The sequence below is a fragment of the Lepus europaeus genome, chromosome 7 (genome assembly GCF_033115175.1).
Source record: "Lepus europaeus isolate LE1 chromosome 7, mLepTim1.pri, whole genome shotgun sequence".
Lineage (NCBI taxonomy): Eukaryota > Metazoa > Chordata > Mammalia > Lagomorpha > Leporidae > Lepus > Lepus europaeus.
Window position 1 is genome coordinate 15,187,498 of NC_084833.1, and position 19,485 is coordinate 15,206,982.

General features: G+C 35.1%; 1 protein-coding gene across 1 annotated transcript; it reads right to left on the reverse strand.

Annotated features, from left to right (window-relative positions):
* Positions 1-3,958: 3,958 nt before the first annotated feature.
* On the reverse strand, positions 3,959-9,583 carry LOC133763636 (olfactory receptor 8K3-like). Its single transcript, XM_062197433.1, has 3 exons — positions 9,579-9,583; positions 8,922-8,968; positions 3,959-4,896 (listed from the first exon to the last, which is right to left on the reverse strand). The coding sequence occupies exons 1-3, from the start codon at positions 9,581-9,583 to the stop codon at positions 3,959-3,961; spliced, it is 990 nt and encodes a 329-aa protein (XP_062053417.1).
* Positions 9,584-19,485: the final 9,902 nt, after the last annotated feature.

Here is a 19,485-nt window from a genome sequence, read left to right on the forward strand (position 1 = left end):
TGTGGGCAATTGGAAAGAAAATCAGAAGATGATTGTGCCTCCTTCTTTCTCTCTCTGCCTTTCAAATAAATAAAATAAATAATATAACTTGAAAAAATCATTCTCTTTAGTAACCTAAGAAGGGAAATAATTCAATCGCATCCTATCCAAAGTATAGATCCTTGTGTTATTGCATAGGTAAATCTCTAAATAGAGATACTTTAGTTTGCAATATGTCCATTGATAGCAAAATTCTATAAATATTAATATATAATTGGTAGACTTTATTTTACATTTATTTATTTTATTTGCTTTATTTTATCATGGATTTTTTAATGTACTTCCATTTTTGTCTGACAATTTCTGTGGATATTCTGAAATGGAGGAGCAGAGATATCATGAAGCTAATGAAACTCAAATTTTAAATTCCCTCCTTTGTATTTCCAAGGCTATGAGTTGGGCTTCAGTACTGAAATCACAAAATAATATATCTTTGTGAAATTTCAAAAATATGATTTTAGCCAAAATCAGTTAATCCCACTCACCCATACTTTACCAAGATCTTGGTTCATTAGCATGACTTCAGGCATTTGTAGGATGTGGCAAATGAGAAATGGAGTTTATGAGATTTTATTTGATGATTAGTATTTTATGTGACTCAAAATCAATTATACTTATGAAATATTGCTATTTCTCCTGATATAAGAGTGGCAATTATGAATAGTTCTGGGGGCCAGCGCTCTGGTGTAGCAAGTTAAACCAGCTCCTACAATGACAGCATCCCATTTGGATGCTGGTTTGATTCCTCGCTTCTTGGCTGCTCCACTTCCTATCCAGCTGCCTGCTAATGTGCCTTGGAAAGCAGTTGAAGATGGCCCAAGTCCTTGGGCTTCTGCACCCATGTGATTGAACTGGCAGAAGATCCTGGCTTCTGGCTTTGGTATGCAACAGTTCCAGCCTTTGTGGTCATTTGCAGGGTGAATCAGTGAATGGAAGATCTCTCGGTCTCCATCCCTCTCTCTCTGTAAGTCTGCCTTTCAAATAAAATAAATAAATCTTTATAACAAAATAATGCTTTTGTTTCCATGTATTTGAAAATGTGTACAAAATTTCATTAATTGACTTGTTACACTCACAGAGTTCATGGAGTTTTTCCATTTGTTAGTAATTAAACAAATTTAAAATTTTCCATCCCCTAAATATTAACATATATTTCAATTCGCATTTATAATATATTTATTTTTAATAATAAAACTACCAAGATAACATAACTTACAAAATGATATGGGATGCCAGCATCACAGGTGGCTGCACCACAAAACCAGTCCCCCAAATAACAATTCTTACCCACACATTATTTAATAAACAATCATCAACTCTTTTTATTTGAGAAAAATATTCTTCTCATTCTAGCCTGTATGAACCACCCAACTTGGAATAACATATTGCCCAAACTTCACAAGGGTTTGCAGTGTTTCTTCTTTCTCTATTGTGTCATTTAGATCTTATTTGGTCATGTAAGTAATGCTCAAAAATACTGGTTAATAAAAACAGCAGAATTCAAAATCAGTTTTCTAATATTAGAGCATGACGGCTTTCATTTTTGTTGCATCAGAATCTCAACAATATAGGAGCCGGTGTGTTTATTATTAAATTATCACCCCAAATAGTTGAGGCTCATATAAAATGTTTCGATTTCAAGAAAGAGACGATAATAGAGACTACATTAAAGCCTCACAGGCATACCATTTTGGGGAAGGAGAATTTTTCTATTATTTTTCACCCTGGTAGACTTCTTCTTTTGAATCAACAGCAATAACCTTTTAAAAAATCTGCTACACTTTAAGCTTCCTTTCTGAAAAGTGGCTGAATTTCTCAGAACAGAAATCAAGGAAACAAATTGATTATTTCTTGTTTAGAATATTCCTGTGTATTCAATGTGAATAATTTCTCTATAATTAAAAATCTGTTCAACCTATCTATACCCATCCAGTTTGTAATGATTTTCTATATTAGCACTGTTGCTCATCTAAAATGGAATTGTTACTGATGTTTTTGAGATTATTTATTAATTATATATTTGTATAATTCATTTTCTATGCTTAGCAAAGTCTTAGGCATTCATTAAACTTTATTTATTTTATTCAGAATATTCAACAAATAAATAAAATATATTTCCAGGTCTAGAGTATACATATAGTGATTACTACAACTGAATTAATTAACATTTCAATCACCACTCCTATTTACCTACTGTTTGGACGTGTGTAAGGATGGGGTGGGTACGGATATTTTAAAGCTGTTACTCAACAAAACTCAAGTAAAAATGCAATATTACAAACCAGGGTTACCACATCCTACATTAAAGTCCCAGAATTTATTAATCTTTAAACTAGTCCCTGAGAGTCTCCTTTTCTAATCTGACACCTGCCAATGTGGGATTTCACTCTTTGTCATCTCAGACTGACATCAATGAAGAATAAAAATAATATTAAGAGACAATATTGGATAGTTGTTAAGAATAAAATATCTGGACCCAGATAATCTCACTTTGAAACATAGCTCCAATACCTAATATCTTGAGGAACTCTATTTACTGATGTGGTGATGACCAATTTCACATAGACTAGAAGAATATCTATCATAGAGTACCCAGTAAGTATGAAATATCATTACTAACCTGTAGCTCCTAGGACTATCTTAAAGATTCATTTTAATTGCATGAACAATATGATGATATTTATCCTCATAAACAATGTACTATATACTTCTATATTTCAATCCATTAAAAGATATTTAAGCAACTTGCATTGACAGCATGTGGAATTTTATTTCACTGTGATAAAGTAAGAAAATATCTTAGGATTTTTTTTAAGTTAACAAATTTTCATGAGACATTGTATGGAGTTACATGGAACAATTCTGTCCAGTGTTAGGCAAGATAATTACATCTTTGCCTACACATCAGACCTCACTTGTGATAGTTTAAGTCTGTAACCACCAAGAAACCCTTCCCAAGGATGGACTAGAAATATGATATTGTACAATAATCTGATTGTTTTCTTTTTGTCTCTCACATCCCAACAAATGATGGAAGTACTTAAATGGGGAAAAAAGCAGAAAAAAAATAGTTCATCTTCAACATTTATTCAAAATTGAGATATGTAAACACAAAGAAAGTGAGCCAAAAATTTAATTCATCATAGAACATACATCATTCCTCAAATATGAAAATGCTTGAGCACATCATAAAATATGGGAAACCAGTTACTAAAATAATTAAAGGAACAAATCTATGAAACAAAAATCATTGAATAATGACGGTCAAATATTATAGTAAAAGCACTAACCTGAGAACTTATATAAATTTAAAAAATCTATCTAAACTGATATGTCCCCTAGTGTCAAAATTAGAAGGCTAAGACAAAGTCAGATGCTTACTACAATATTTGAATCATTGAATAATGAAATATGTTCAACTCACATTGTTAAGAAAGTAATTATATCCCAATGTTTGGGTAATTGTTATTTCAGTACATTTACAATTATTAAAATCATCAGAGCTCATGTAAATAACTGATTTTAGATACAACTCCAAATATAGCAAGAAATTTATGGGAGTAAATATAGAAACAGCTGGCATGCACACAGACATGAATACTTCAAATTCTACTCTGACAGGTCATAAGTCACAAGAATCCTCATACCCAACAGCAAAATCACTTTGTTGCTCAATTTCATTTCCACGTGATATATTTATATTCTATAAAATTGCCATTATGTTTAACACTCCATCTATCCCTAGAAAAAATGCAAATATTTTTATTATTTTGCTCATTCATCTATGAACAGCAGTGCAATAGGCCAAACAGAGCATATACAAGACAATAGGAAACATATATTGAACCTATTTGTTCTTCTTACTGCTTTTAGAGGCACACAGAGCAGAGACCGACACACACAACGTTACTTACAGAAATCATGTTGTATGCACACCTGAAGAAAAAATACTGCACACATTATTCCATGTCCTTTTTAGGGCACAAGTAACATCTTTATTCCTTAAACTGTATATCAAAGGATTCAGCATGGGTATAACCAAGGTATAAAATATGGAAGCCACTTTATCAGTGTTAAAAGAATGAGTAGATTTGGGTTGCACATACATAAATATCAAAGTCCCATAGAACACAGTGACCACTGTCAGGTGAGATCCACAGGTGGAAAAGGCTTTGCGTCTGCCCTCAGCAGAGTTCATCCTAAGAATGGCTCTTAGGATCAGCAGATAAGACCCAAAGACCACCAGCAGAGAAGAAATTAAATCAACAGCTGCTAAGGTCAGAATGATCAACTCTATTTCGTGTGTATTTGAGCAGAGCAAAGACAGCAAGGGGAGACTATCACAGTAAAAATGACTAACAACATTGTCACCACAGAAGGGTAAATTAAAGATCTTAATGGTGACTAGAAGAGACACAAATGTGCAGTAGAGATAGGGGATTGCCACCAGTACGTGACATACTGTTTGTGACATGATGACTGTGTAGAGCAGAGGGTTACAGATGGCCACATAGCGGTCATAGGACATTGCTGACAAAATAAAAAGTTCACAAACAATGAACAGGAGAAAGAAAGCTAGCTGTATAGCACAAAAATAATAGGAGATTATGTTTTGCTCCACAACAAAATTTACTAACATTTTGGGTCCCACAGCTGTAGAGTAACCAAGATCTGTAATAGCCAGGTGTCTGAGAAAAAAGTACATGGGTGTTTGTAGCCTGCTGTCTATCTTGGTGAGGATGATCATACCCAGGTTGCCCACTGCTGAGATCAGATAGATGATGAGGAACAATGCAAATAATGGAGCCTTCAGCTCAGGGCGATCTGTGATTCCCATCAGAATGAATTCCTTCACCACTGTGAGGTTGTGTTTTACCATCCAGGTTTATCAGAAAACCTATACCAGATAAAGATATCATCACATTTAATTATTTTTCCGTTTTAAATGGTGGATTTTTATTACGCAAAACCAGTAAAAGTAAGATACATAAAAACTTTCCAATTTATGATATTTGAAAATAGACCATTCTGTCACAGATATGGATATTTGTGTGTATATGTGTGTTTGTGTTTGTACAGAAGAGACATAGAAAGGTACAAGTTAATTGTTCTCTACTTGGGTTGATTTTACTCACCAAATAATATATCCAAGACATTTTCTTTGTCACTGCTGGGAGATTGGCTGCAGTTTACCCTAATTATTAGAAATCATTTAAATTCCTAAAATCCTACTTTGTCCAACATCTGTATAACAAAAATAACCAACCCAAGGTATCAATATTGCTAAGTTTGAAGAACCTCGATAAATAGACAAATGATAGAGAGATGTTATATAATTACTTATAAAGTTAAATTAAATATGTAAACAAAATTTTAAAAGGTAAATAGTATTAAAATTCTGAGTGTTTAATATATGCATTATTACTATGGTATTTTCAACCTTATAAACCTACTTACAAATTAAATGTGATAATGTTTCACAAAAACTCCAGTATTACAAAAAGCTCAATCCACAAATCTTCCAAATGCATAAGACAATTTGCTTTAAAACATAGTGCTCTGAGTAGTACTCCATAGTGTATACATACACCATAATTTCTTTATCCAGTCATCAGTTGATGGACATCTGTATTGATTCCATGTCTTGGCTATTATGAATTATGCTGCAATGAACATGGAGGTATAGATAACTCTTTCATATACTGATTTCTTTTGAACTTTGGGTAAATTTCCAGGAGTGAGATGGCTGGATCAAGGGTGAAAAAAAAAAAATGAAATCCTGTCTTGTGCAATAAGATGATGGTAACTGGAAACCATTATGCTTTGTGAAACAAGCCAATCCCGAAAAGACAGATATCCTATGCTTTCCCTGATCAGAGACATTAATAGAGTACCTGGAATAAAGTGTATTGAAGTGAAATAGACATTTCGAAAATCAATGATGGTTTTTAGCCCTTGTTTCTTTATTTAGGAACAATACTTTGTTTTGCTTTGTTTTTTCCACATAATATTTGTTGAAATAATTTACTTAGGGTGGATTTAACTATACGAGCATTAAGTGTACTAAAAAAAGATCATTGTAAAATTGAGACTGGGAATAAGAGAAGAGGGGGAGGAAGGGTTGGAGCATGGGTGGGAGGGCAGGTGGGGAAGTGCCACTATGTTCCTCTAATGATATAAAGGAAATATATGACACTTGAATATAAAATAATATAATTATCAAAAAACAAAGAAAACATAGTCCTCTGAATACACTTATCCTTAGAAGTGGTAAAATGGAAATTTTAATACATTGAAAATATGAGAAAAAAAATAAAATATGAGATGGGTATACAAATAAAAATGGAATAACATGTCACAATAATAGTAATTTTTATTTATGGAGGGAAGTATTAGGAGATACAAGTATGTAGATACATTCTGTGATATATCTTAATTTATGGTATATTTGAAAGGTTACTTTGGATGCATAATTTATCTAAAACTCATTTCTTCTCATTTCCAAGAGCAATGTATTGTTGACAAGGGTGAGGGAAAATAAAATGATTCAGTGTGTTCTTGCCACCAGGGAATATTTCTGAAATAACAAGTACATAGTAAAATTTGTGTTTTTTTTTTTTTATTTGTGGCTGTGCCCTACCTGAAAGAGATTTTCTTTACATGTATACATATAGCTCATTCTGCATTGTGAATTAACTTTTCTGTCAGGGCTATGGTGATACACAAGTCAGGAGGAGACCAAACAGGTTGTGGTACTTGGAACTTATTCCATCCCTCAAATTACTCCTCCATCTATGACAAAATTGGGAAATCAAAGGATTATTGATTTCAATTATTTACCATTTATTTCATAGCTAATTTAATGACATTTTAAACATAAATTATTTTCACATAAATTGTTTTAATGTTCCTCTAGGGGCATTTTCATTATAAAGGAGATGCAATCATTTGTATTTGACAGTGAAATGCACTTTATCATGCGAAATATTGAGTATGAGGCAAATGAGCAAATTGAGAAAATAAGTCACTGGACATAAATTTATGAAGACTCCTCTTTGAATAAAAACATTAGAAATAATTGTTTAAAACCACTAGAGTATAAAGTTATAGAGACAAAATGTTCTAAATAAGAGTTGTACACAAATCATTATGATATAGCATATAATGCAGGTAAATGTATATAATAATTTAAACATATTTTAATATCAATTAAAAACCTGCAGAATAAAAATAAACCCAAACAGAAGATTGAGGTATGTAAAAGTAAGAGAACTATTATTGAATTAATTTTTTTTTTTTTTTTTTGCTTTTTTTTTTTGACAGGCAGAGTGGACAGTGAGAGAGAGAGACAGAGAAAAAGGTCTTCCTTTTCTGTTGGTTCACCTCCCAATGGCCGCTGTGGCAGGCGCACTGCAGCCGGTGCACCGCGCTGATCCGAAGCCAGGAGCCAGGCGCTTCTCCTGGTCTCCCATGAGGGTGCAGGGCCCAAGCACTTGGGCCATCTTCCACTGCATGCCCGTGCCACAGCAGAGAGCTGGACTGGAAGAGGAGCAACCAGGACTAGAACTAGCACCCAAATGGGATGCTGGCGCCGCAGGCAGAGGATTAACCTATTGAACCGCAGCATTGGCCATCGCTTTAAATTTTATAACCCCAAACGGTGCTAGCAAATAAAGAAAAATTACACTATTCACAAAGAATTTTAGTGATAGTTGATTTTGTGTCAACTATATACTAAAATAAAATATAATTTAAAGATGCTAGCTTTAAGAGGATTGCAGGTAACTTGCAGTTAAATCAATTAAAATATTGAATATAAGACTGTGACTTCATATTATCCTATCTTGACATCATAAACACACCTTTGTTATCTTAGAAATTTGGAAATATGTACCAGTAGGTAGTGACATTATAAAAAATCTCAGTAAATGCAATGCAAAGCAATGTATTTTCTTCTGCAATTGTGAAAGTCAAAACCAAATAACACCACAATTGATAAGCATTTATTTTATTGTTAGGCAAGAAAAGAGAAATGAACTTCATCTCACAATCCTTGGAGTTAAGGAGAAAGAAACATTGATTTTCCAATTTTAATCTTTCATTGAATATCAACTGTATTTAAAAATATATATATTTTTGAGAAAATTGTATCTGCTTTTTGACAATTCCTTTTGAAAATTAAGTACATTTTAATACTGTATTCTGACATAAATCTTTTGTCTCTAAAGTGTCCTAATCTTCAAATTATGTTTTTCAAACCTGAGTTTGAGAAAGAAAACACTTTATTTATTTCAGGAGATGGGGAAATGATAATACCTACACATGTATTTAAATATAATCACTGATTGTTAAATTATTTTTTAAAAACAATATAAGGAGTCCAGTCACTAGATAACTAAGTACTTAGAAGAACAATAACTTCAGCAAATAATATTTGCAGTCCCTTCATCTTGCTATTTAAAAACAATTCATACCTTTTAGGTGTGCTACCTTTTAAGTGTTTTGACCTCATCTGGAGATAAATTATTTATGTAAAATTGATATTTTATAAGAAATTCAAGATGGTGTTTCAAAGATACTTATAAGCATCAAGCTTCTGAACATCGTTAAAGTAAACCAGACGAGTACCTGACATGGCAAATCGAGACCTCTAATTTCTTCTCCACCATCAGTGGTTAGCGGAAAGCACAGAGAACTCAATGACAGACGTGCACAGGTGGCTATGATTGTGCTGGAAAACTAAAGCGGAATTTCACTCTGCCCCTGAAACATGGTGAATACGTAGCTCTGTATGAAACATTTTTTTTTTTTTTACCTCTGTCTTGTGTCCACCCTGTGTTTCACACATGGCCTAGTAAGAACAATTTATGGATTTTCTTCACCTTTTGAGACTTCCCCTGAGGAGATGCAAACAATTTGTTGATTGTCCCTAAAGCATTTGAGTGCAAAATAGACTGCCTAGAGGCTGTGTGGTAATTGTCAAGGGCAATGCATATTTACCAGTGTGCACACTAGGATTCTTCAGATAAATGGAATAGGATGATGATGGGTAGATGAAGAACTGGCACATGTAATTATGTAGGCTGAGAAGTCCCGTGATTTGCATTCTTTAAATTGAGTCTTGATTGTAGCTGAGGGCAAACCTGAGCTTTAGAATAGAAGAAGACGATGATGTAGGCCAAAATACAAATTCCTAGGATGCAAACCCAGGAGGCCAGTATCTGATAGCAGGGGAAGATGAATTCAACCTCCAGCATGGGGCACATTTGCCCTATCCCTATCCCTATCTCAGGCTTTTTTTTTTTTTTTTTTTTTTTTTTTTTTTTTTTCAGTCCAGGACCACTTTGCATTGGATTGATGCCACATCACCAATGAGAGTGATTTGCTTTACTCGGTCATGCAAATTCTAATCTTTGTCAGAAACATGCTCAATGGAACACCCAGAAAGGACTTTGACCATCCTCTGGCCAACATGGAGCCCAGAGTTAACAAACTTGTGTCTCCATCACTAGTCCACCCTTTGTTAACCTGGTACTCACCTCATCTCCTAAACCAGATTTAATCTCCAAATAAAGACAGTAACAATGTTATAGTTCTGCCTTATGTGAATCAACTGTACTGCCTGCAAGTGAAAACTCACTGATCCCTTCTACAGAAGAGGAAGTATGTTAGATGATAAATGTTAACTCTTCTCTTAATATCCTGACATTCCTTCTACGATGTGAAGTTAATGATATTTAAATACTGATACACAGTTAATATTTCTTATGTTAAGTTGTTAGGGACTAAAGAGGAAAAAGAAAATATATTTGCTTAATAAGCATAGATAATATTTGTTACAAAATAAAGAGGTAATACTTATCACATTTATAATCATCATTGTTTGAAGAGAATACTTGATAGGAGCTAGTATTTATAAGTGTTTTCTTCTACTACACCTTTTGTATTCCTTTTGCCTTAAATAAATGCCCCAGCTGGTCATGGTGTCATTCCCTGGTGCAGTGAACAATTGTTGACTGGCTACTAACAAGCAAAGGGACAAGTTTGGAAGACACACTGATACACAAGAATTAAAAAAGATACTGAGCAGAGGAATTACTGGTCAAATTCCACATGCTACTTCCATACAACTGAAATTAAAATGAATTAACAAAATTTAAATGTAAGAAACATGGCAGCAGCAAGTAACCGTAGGAGAAAATTCCCATTCAGAATTTTGAATACATATCACAAAATATGTAGTTTTCAGTAAAAGCCAGTGAGTCACAAAAAAAAAACAGAAAATGGAAAGAGTGAAGCCTGGTTTGAGGTGGGAAGTTTGTAGTGAGTGGTAACTGTCTGTGTGTCCAGATGCTGAATTTAGCAGGAAGGCACATCAAGGAAACAGTGAATGGTTTTTCAAAAGATAGAAAATTATCATATTTAAAGTACTTAAGGAAATAAATAAAAAGTAGGAATCATCAATAGCAAAATTGATTCTATTAGAATAGAAATTTTAGAGTGGAGAATGATAGCAACAAGTTAGGATAAGTGATTTTCATGATTTTTTTAAAGGTTTATTTTATTTTTTTGAAAGACAGAGTTACAGAGAGAGGTAGAGATAGAGAGAGAGGTCTTCTATCCACTGATTTCACACCCCAGATGGCCGCAATGGCTGGAGCTGCTCCTATCTGAAGCCAGGAGCCAGGAGCTTCTTCCAGGTCTCCCACATGGGTGCAGGGGTCCAGTGATTTGGGCCATCTTCTACTGCTATCCCAGGCCACAGCAGGGAACTGGATTGGAAGCAGAGCAGCCAGGACGACAACCGGTACCCATATGGGGTGCCAGTGCTTCAGTCCAGGGCTTTAACCCACTGAGCCACAGTGCCGGCCCCATTTTCATGATTTAGCAGATAGAGTTCAACCAGAAAAACTGCTTATAGTAAAGAAAATAACTATATTTAAAGTGCAATGTGGCCAGCGCTGTGGCTCAATAGGCTAATTCTCGGTCTGCGGTGCTGGCATCCCAGGTTCTAATCCCAGTCGGGGCGCCGGATTCTGTCCTGGTTTCTCCTCTTCCAGTCCAGCTCTCTGCTGTGGCCCGGGAAGGCAGTGGAGGATGACCCAATTCCTTGGGCCCTGCACCCATGTGGAGACCAGAAGAAGCTCCTGGCTTTGGATCAGAGCGATGCACCAGCCACAGCGGCCATTGGGGGGTGAACCAATGGAAAAGGAAGACCTTTCTCTCTGTCTCTCTCTCTCCCTGTCCACTATGCCTGTCAAAAATAAATAAATAAATAAAATGCAATGATTATTTACCTCATTACATCTGACTAATCCTTGATGAAAAATTCATATTATTACACCCATTTTACACAAAAGAAAAATGGCAGAAAACTGTCAGACTGCTGATCTGAGTTGGCTTTCAAATCCATATATTCTGGACTTGGGAGTCCACATCTAATCATTTTGCTCTCAGTATAACATCCACATTTATTCTATGCTTGGAAAAGTAATTTATTCCAAGATCTTTTCATTATAGGACTGTATAAATAACTTTATCTCTCATTCATAACATTACATGATCAGATGAGATGAATGACCAATAGTTTTATGATACATTATAACTTAGTACAATCAATATTCCCTAGGGAAGATGTGAGTGCAGTGGTTAAGACACAGTTTAGGATGCCCACATAGCAAATCCGAATGCCTGGATTCAAGTACTGACTTTGTTTCTGATTCCAGCTTCCTCCTAATATGTATGCGTGAAGGCAGCAGGTGATAATTCAAGGAGTTGAATCCCTGCCACCCACATGGGAGACAGATTGAGTTCTAGGCTCTTTGCTTCATGTTGGCTGTTGCAGATATTTGCAGAGTGAACGAGTGGTGAAATGTTTTTCTCTGTGTCTCTCCCTGCCCACCACTTGAAACTGCTACTTTTTCTTGGGATTTCAAATAAATTGAAAATAATAAATGAAATCCATGATAATATAACTTCCCCAAAGATTTAAAAATGCATTTATTTGGAACCAACGCTGTGGTGCAGTGGGTTAAAGCCCCAGCCTGCAACACCAGCATCCCATGTGGGCGCAGGTTAGTACCCCAGCTGCTCCTCTTTGGATCCAGCTCTCTGTTATGTCCTGGGAAAGCAGTGGGGTATGGCCCAACTGCCTGGGCCTCTGTACCAACGTGGGAGACCCAGAAGAGGCTCCTGGATTTGGTTCAGCTCAGCTCTGGTCATTGCAGTCATTTTGGGGAGTGAACCAGCAGAATGGAAGACCTCTTTCTCTCTGGCTCTACCTCTCTCTGTAAATATTTCAAATAAATAAAATAATTCTTTAAAAATACATTTATTTATATCAGGTTATTTTTCTTTCAATGCTTTTATCTTTCTTAAAAATTGAAGATGTGGATAATATTTTATTATATCTTACATATTAATTTTTATTCTGTCATAGAAGTTCAATATCTTTTTAAATTGTTTTTAGGTTACACAAGCTTATGCATTTTATATATACAAACTTAGGTACATAGTGATTATTCCCACCCTACTCTTCCTCCCACTGGTACTTCCATCTTTCTTCCTCTTCCCTCTCCTATTCCAATTCTTAATATTCAAATATCTATTTTCAGTTCACTTCAAACTCATAAAATTAATCCTACCTTATGTAAAGAGTTTAAAAAAAATGGTTCCTCAACATTCTAGACAAGGGTTTTTCTAAATCATTGCATCTCAAAGTGTCAATTTCACTCCTTTAAGTTACTTGTTAGGTACTCTATTAGTTATCATATATCAGAAAGAACAAATGGTACTTATCTTTTTGGGATTGGTTTATTTCACTAAGTATAATGGTGTCCAATTGCATCTATTTTGTTGCAAGTGACAAAATTTCATTTTTTACCACTGTATAGTATTCCATGTTGTATATAATATTTTCTTTATCATTCTTCAGTTGAAAGACACCTGGGTTGATTCCATATTTTAGCTGTTGTGAGTTGAGCTGCAATAAACATGGGTGTACATATCACTCTTTCATTTGCTTCATCTGCTGATATGTTTTCTTTTGGGTAAGTTCCCAGGAGTGAGGTGTTGGCTCATATGTTATGTCTAAATTCAGATCTTTGCAGTATTTCCAAACTGTCTTCTACAGTGGCCGTACCAGTTTACATTCCCAGCAACAGTGGATTAGGGTACCTAACAATTTGTTTTTGTTGTTGTTGTTGTTTTCTATACAAAAGCCATTCTAACTGGGGTGAGGGGAAACCTCATTGCAGTATTGATTTGCATTTTCCTGATTGCTAGTGATCCTGAGTATTTTTCAAGTGTCTGTCGGCCATTTGAATTTCCTCTCTTGAAAAATGCCTTTTCAAATCCTTTGAATACTCCTTAACTGTATTGTTTGTCTTATTGTTGTTGTGTTTATTGAGTTCTTATAGATTTTGCATATTAAACATGCATCAGTTGCATAGCTTGGAAATATTTTCTCCCAATCTGTTGGTTGCCTCATCACTTTTTAGAGTGCTATTTTTTTTTTTTTTTTTTGAGTGCAGGAGCTTCTCTGAGATAATGCCATTTCTCAATTTTGGCTTTGATTGTCTATGCTTCTGTTTTTTTTTTTTTTTTTTTTTTTTTTTTTTCCCATGAAGTCATTGCCTATGTCAATGTCTTGTAGGGTTTCCATAATGTTCTCTAGTAATTTGTTGGTATCAGGTCACAGATTTAGGTCTTCAAGCATTATGAGTACACTTTTATGTAAAATGTATGGTAGGGGTCTTATTGCATACTTCTGTGTGGGGAGATCCAGTGTTCACAGCATCATTTATTAACGAAATTGCTCTTATTCCAGGAATTGATTTTAGCTCCTTTGTCAAAGATAACTTGGGTATGGATGCTTGGACTGATTTCTGGAGTTGTTTCTTTTTTCTATACGTCTTTTGTTTTTGCTAGTATCAGCCTGTTTTGATTGTAAGTGCATGTAGTAAGTTTTGAGAACTTGTGTTGTGATGCCCCAGCTTTGTTTTTGTTGTTTAGGATTGCCTTAGCAATTTGGGGTCTCTTGTGTTTCCATATTAATTTTAGCATCATTTTTCTAGATCTGAGAAGAATGTCATTGGTATTTTGATTGGGATCACATTGAATCTGTAAATTGCTTTTGGTAGTATGGACATTTTGATGGTATTGATTCTTCCAATCCATGAACATGGAAGATTTTTCCATTGTTTTGTGTTTCTATTATTTCTTTCTCTAATGTTTTTAATTTTCATTGCAGATATCCTTAACCTCCTTAGTTAAATTTATTCCTAGGGTTTTTTTTTTTTTTTTTGCAGCGATTGTGAATAGGATTGATGTTTTTTCTCAGCCATCACATTGTCTGTGTAGATAAAAGCTATTGATTTTTGTCTGTTGATTTTGTATACTTCTACTTTAGCAAACTTTTTTATGAGCTCCAATAATCTCTTAATTGAGTTTTTTGAATCCCCTATACATAGTTTTATGTCATCTGCAAATAGGGATAATATGATTTCCTCCTTCCCAATTTGTATCTGTTATTATCTTTTTCTCGCCTAATGGCTCTGGCTAAAAATTCCAGGACTATATTGAATAGCAATGGTGAAAATGAGCATCCTTGTCTGGTTCTGGATCTTACTGGGAATGTTTCCAACTATTTCTCATTCAATATGATGCTGGCTGTGAATTTGTCATAGATTGCCTTGATTGTGTTGAGAAATGTTCTTTATATACATGATTTGCTTAAGGTTTTCATCATGAAAGGATGTTGTATTTTATGAAATGCTTTCTCTGAATTGATTGAGATAATCATATAGTTTTTGTTCTCAGTTTTTTTTTTTAATTTAATGTATCACATTTATTGATTTGCAAATGTGAAAACATCCTTGCACTCCAGGGATAAATCCCACTTGTCTCAAGTGAAAGATATTTCTTTCTCATGTGTTGTGGAATTTGATTGGCCAGTATTTTTTGAGGATATTATTTTTGTCTGTGTTCATCAGAGATCTTTGTCTGTAGTTATCTTTCTCTGTTTATCATTTTCTGGCTTAAGAATTAATGTGATGCCTTTTCATAGGAGGAGTTTCAGAAAATTCCCTCCATTTCAATTGTTTTGAATAGCTTTAGAAGAATTGGAATTCGTTCTTTAAATGTCTGGCAGAATTAAGTATTGAGACCATCAGTCTTGGGGTTTTCTTTGCTAGGATGGTCTTTATTACTCATTCAATCTCCATCTTTCTTCTTGGTCGTTTACATTTTCTGACTGCATTGCTCAATATTGATAGATTGGGTATATTCAGGAATCTATCCATTTCTTCCAGGTTTCCTGAATTGTTAACATACAGCTCTTTGTAATAAATCCTGATGATTATTTTTACTTCTGTGTTATGTGCTGCTACATTTCCTTCTTCATCTCTGATTTTGTAGATTTAGGTCTTCTCACTCCTTTTTTTGTTTAGTTGGGCCATTGGTGTATCAATTTTGTATATTTTTTTCAAAAAAACAAGCTCTTTTTACACTGATATTTTGTATTGCTCTTTTTGCTTCAATTTTGTTTATTTCTTCTCTAATTTTAATTATCTCTGTTCTCCTGCTAGTTTTTGGATTTATTTATTGTTGTTTTTCTAGATCCTTGAGATGCATTGTTAGCTCATTTATTTGGTGCCTTTCTGATTTCTTGATGTAGACACTGACTGCTATAAACTTTCCTCTTAACTCTACTTTTACTGTATCCCATAAGTTTTGATATGATATATTGTCATCTTCACTCATTTTCAGAAAATTTTTTATTTCTGTTTTGATTTCTATGACTCACTGCTCATTCAGGAGCATGTTACTTGGTATCCATGTGTTTTCATATCTTCTAGAGATTCTTGAGTTGTTGATTTCCAGTTTTATTCCCTTGTGGTCATAGAAGATGTTTGTTATGATTTCCATTTTTCTTTAATTTTCTGAGACTTGCTTTATGGGCTTCCCTATGGTATATCCTAGAGAAACTTCAATGCACTGATAAGAACAATGTGTATTCTGCTACTGTTAGGTCCATTTTGTCCATACTTTCATTTAACTCTGTTATTTCTCTGGTGATTTTCTATCTGATTGATCTGTTCATTGATGAAAGTTGGGTGATAAAGTCCCCCATTACTATTGTATTGGAGTGTATGTCTCCTTTTACCCACTAACTTAATTTTTTAAATAGCCAGGCTCCCTGTAGTTGGATTTTAATACATTTATTATAGTCATATCTTCATTTTTTTGAATTGACACCTTTATAATTAAATAGTTCCTTTTTATGTGCCTTTAACAGTTTTAGGTTAAAGTCCATTTTGGCTGATATTAAGAGTGGCTACAGCAGCTCTTTTTTTTTCCTTTCCATTGGCATGGGATATCTTTTTCTGTCCTTTCAGTTTCAATCTACTTGTATCTGTTGTTGAGGTGTGTTTCTTCTATGCAGCATTAGATGAGTCTTGGTTCTTAATCCAATCAGCCAGTGTGTATCTTTTAATTGGAGAATTGAGGCTATTTACATTCAAGATTCCTACTGATAAGTAATGACTTGGCCTTGCTTTTTTCCATCAACATTTGTATTTTTTACTTTGGATTTCTTTTGTACTTTTACTGGGAGATTTTCTGCCTTCACATTCTTTCATAATGATGACTATTGTTTTGTGCTACTGTGTGTAGCACATTCTTAACCATCTTTTGTGAGGCTGAATATGTGGTGACAAATTCTTTTAATTTCTGTCATGGAAGGTTTTAATTTCACTTTCATTCATAATGAGATCTTTGCTGGGTAGAGTATTCTGGGTTGGCAGTTTACTCTCTTACTTGTACTATGTTTATCTATTCTTTTCTTTAAAAAAACATTTATTTAATAAATATAAATTTGCACAGTAAAACCTTTGAATTAGAGCAGCTTTCCCTCCCCCCATAACCTCACTCTCACCTGCAACCACCCCATCTCCCACTCCCTCTCCCATTCCATTCTTCATCAAGCTTCATTTTCAATTATCTTTATATACAGAAGATCAACTTAGTATATACTACATAAAGATTTCAACAGACTGCACCCACAAAGACACACAAGGTATAGAGTACTGTTTGGGTAGTAGTTTTACCATTAATTTGCATAGTACAACACATGAAAGACAGAGGTCCTGCATGGGGAGCAGGTGCACAGTGACTCCTGTTGTTGATTTAACAATTGACACTCTTATTTTTGATGGCAATAATCACCCGGGCTCTTGTCATGAGCTGCCAAGGCTATGGAAGCCTCTTGAGTTCACCAACTCCGATCTTATTTAGACAAGGCACTAGTCAACGTGGAAGTTCTCTCCTCCCATAAGAGAAAGGTACCTCCTTCTTTGATGGCCGTTCTTCCCGCTGGGATCTCACAGAGATCTCTCATTTCTAGTCTGTATGGTTTATGTTGAAAAGTCAGCTGTGAGTTTAATTAGAGATACTCTGAAAGTAATCTGGTGCTTCTCTCATACACATTTTAGAATCATTTTTTTGATTTATTGTTGAAAGTTTTACTACAATATGTTGTGGTGGGAATCTTTTCTGGTCTTGTCTAGTAGGAATTCTACATGTTTCCTGTAATTGAACAACTCTTTGTTTCTCCAAATTGGGGAAGTTTTCTGTAATTATTTCACCAAATAGGCCTTCCAATCCATTCTTTGGTTTCCATTCCTTCAGGAAATCCTAAGACCAGAATGTTGGTTGTTTGACAGTATCCCATGAATCGCCAACACTGTTTTTAATTTTTTGAATTTCTTTCTTTCTTTCTTTTTTTTTTGTCTGAATGAAAAATTTCTAACAATTTAACTTCTAGCTCTGGTGTTCTTTGCTCTGATTCACCAAATTGGTTTTTAAGGTTTTCACTGCAATTTTAGTTTGATCTGTTGAATTATTCATCTATACTATTTAATTTAAAATCTCAGTTTCATGGATAAAGTTTTCATTCATATCATATAGGGATTTCTTTGATTCATGAATTTGCTTCTGAGTAATTCTATGATTAATATCTTGAATTCTGTTTCAGTCATTTAATCAATCTTTTCATCTTCACATTTTAACACTGAAGTATTTTTGTGTTCCCTAAGGTGTTGGTCATGTTGCCTTCCTTATTCTTGTTTCTTGAATTTCTGCATTTATTTTTGAGAATTTGTGGAGATATTTGTTGGTTTTTTCCTCTGATAGCTTCTATCTTCCAACTAAGCCTCTGTGGCTTAGTGGAATGCCTGCTCCTTCACTGAACACCCAGAGATATGTGCTGGGTATGGCCAGGGAGCTCTGGTCAGTGTTCCAGGTGGGGCAAGTATCCAAGGTGACACCCCAAGATATGCGTAGTAGATCTCCTCTTTTTTTAATCAGCACAGTTTTTTTTTTTTTTTTTCACATCTGTTGGTATATTCACACCCTCACCTCTCTTAGGTGATCAATGCCTGGGTGTTAGCCCACAATGGTTGCCATACTCATCTGTGCTGCCATAAGTACTGCAAAAAGGATCTACGCTGTCCTCAATGTGAACACAGATCCTGTTGCAATGACCCATCCCAGGTAATCAGTGAGCTCTGAGCCTGTGGAATTGCTTACAGGTATTGCCCTGAGACCCAACCACACTGCACTATCATTTAGTCACAGTTCCCAAGGTTAATCATACAAAGCTTCCATATTCACAGTGTGCAGAGGATCCTCTCCACACCATGAGACTTTCTTGTCCACAGAGAGGTAGAGAAGTTCCCAGAGCCCGCTGCCTATGGGTGCTCCACTTACGCGGTTTCAACCCCAGAGCCTGTGAGATGTTGAGACATTGGGCACACTTCACAGTTCTATGTTGGTGCCTATCTCCTAGCAATCCTCCCAGCCAGTCTAGAAATCAATGTGGAACACAGATATTTCCCTCTGGTAAAAACCCTCTATCACACATGTAAACAAGAGCCATGAGTAACAGGTCCCTATCATTTCACAATAGTGCTTTCTCGCTGCTGGTTGATAGGTGCGCCAACCCGAGTCACTGCATCAGCTACTGAAGTTATGGTATCTGTCACATCTCCTACCTCTCTTCCCATTCTCAACCACACAAGCAAAGTCCAATGTGATAATATGGTCAGGAATTTGCTATGATTTTGTTAACACATTGGTGTGTGTGAGGTCTAAGAAGACCAAGTAGAAGCCAGGACTTTCTTCCCTACTTTCTAGTAAAGAAAACCCTCCCTCTTAATATATGATGTCATTGGAGGCCTGTATGGGTCCTAGAAGTCCAGCTGAACACAAAACAGACATCTTTCTTTCTCCTTCTTTGCTGGAGTGGTGCTTGAGCAGGATATTTCCCAGTTGTAATGAGGTCATCACCAGTGCAGCAATAGTGGAGACCATGTTGGTGCTGGTCCTCTCAGATCTGTTCAGATGCTTAAGGGCTTCTTCCCCAGCTTCAGCTGTTCATGAAGGCCA

Bases quoted from the DNA above. Each gene is read 5' to 3' on its own strand.
- LOC133763636 (XM_062197433.1), bottom strand. The intron at 4,897-8,921 runs GTGAAGAAAATC...ACAACCTCACAG, and splicing joins CTCAGGGGAAGTCTCAAAAG to TGGTGAAGGAATTCATTCTG.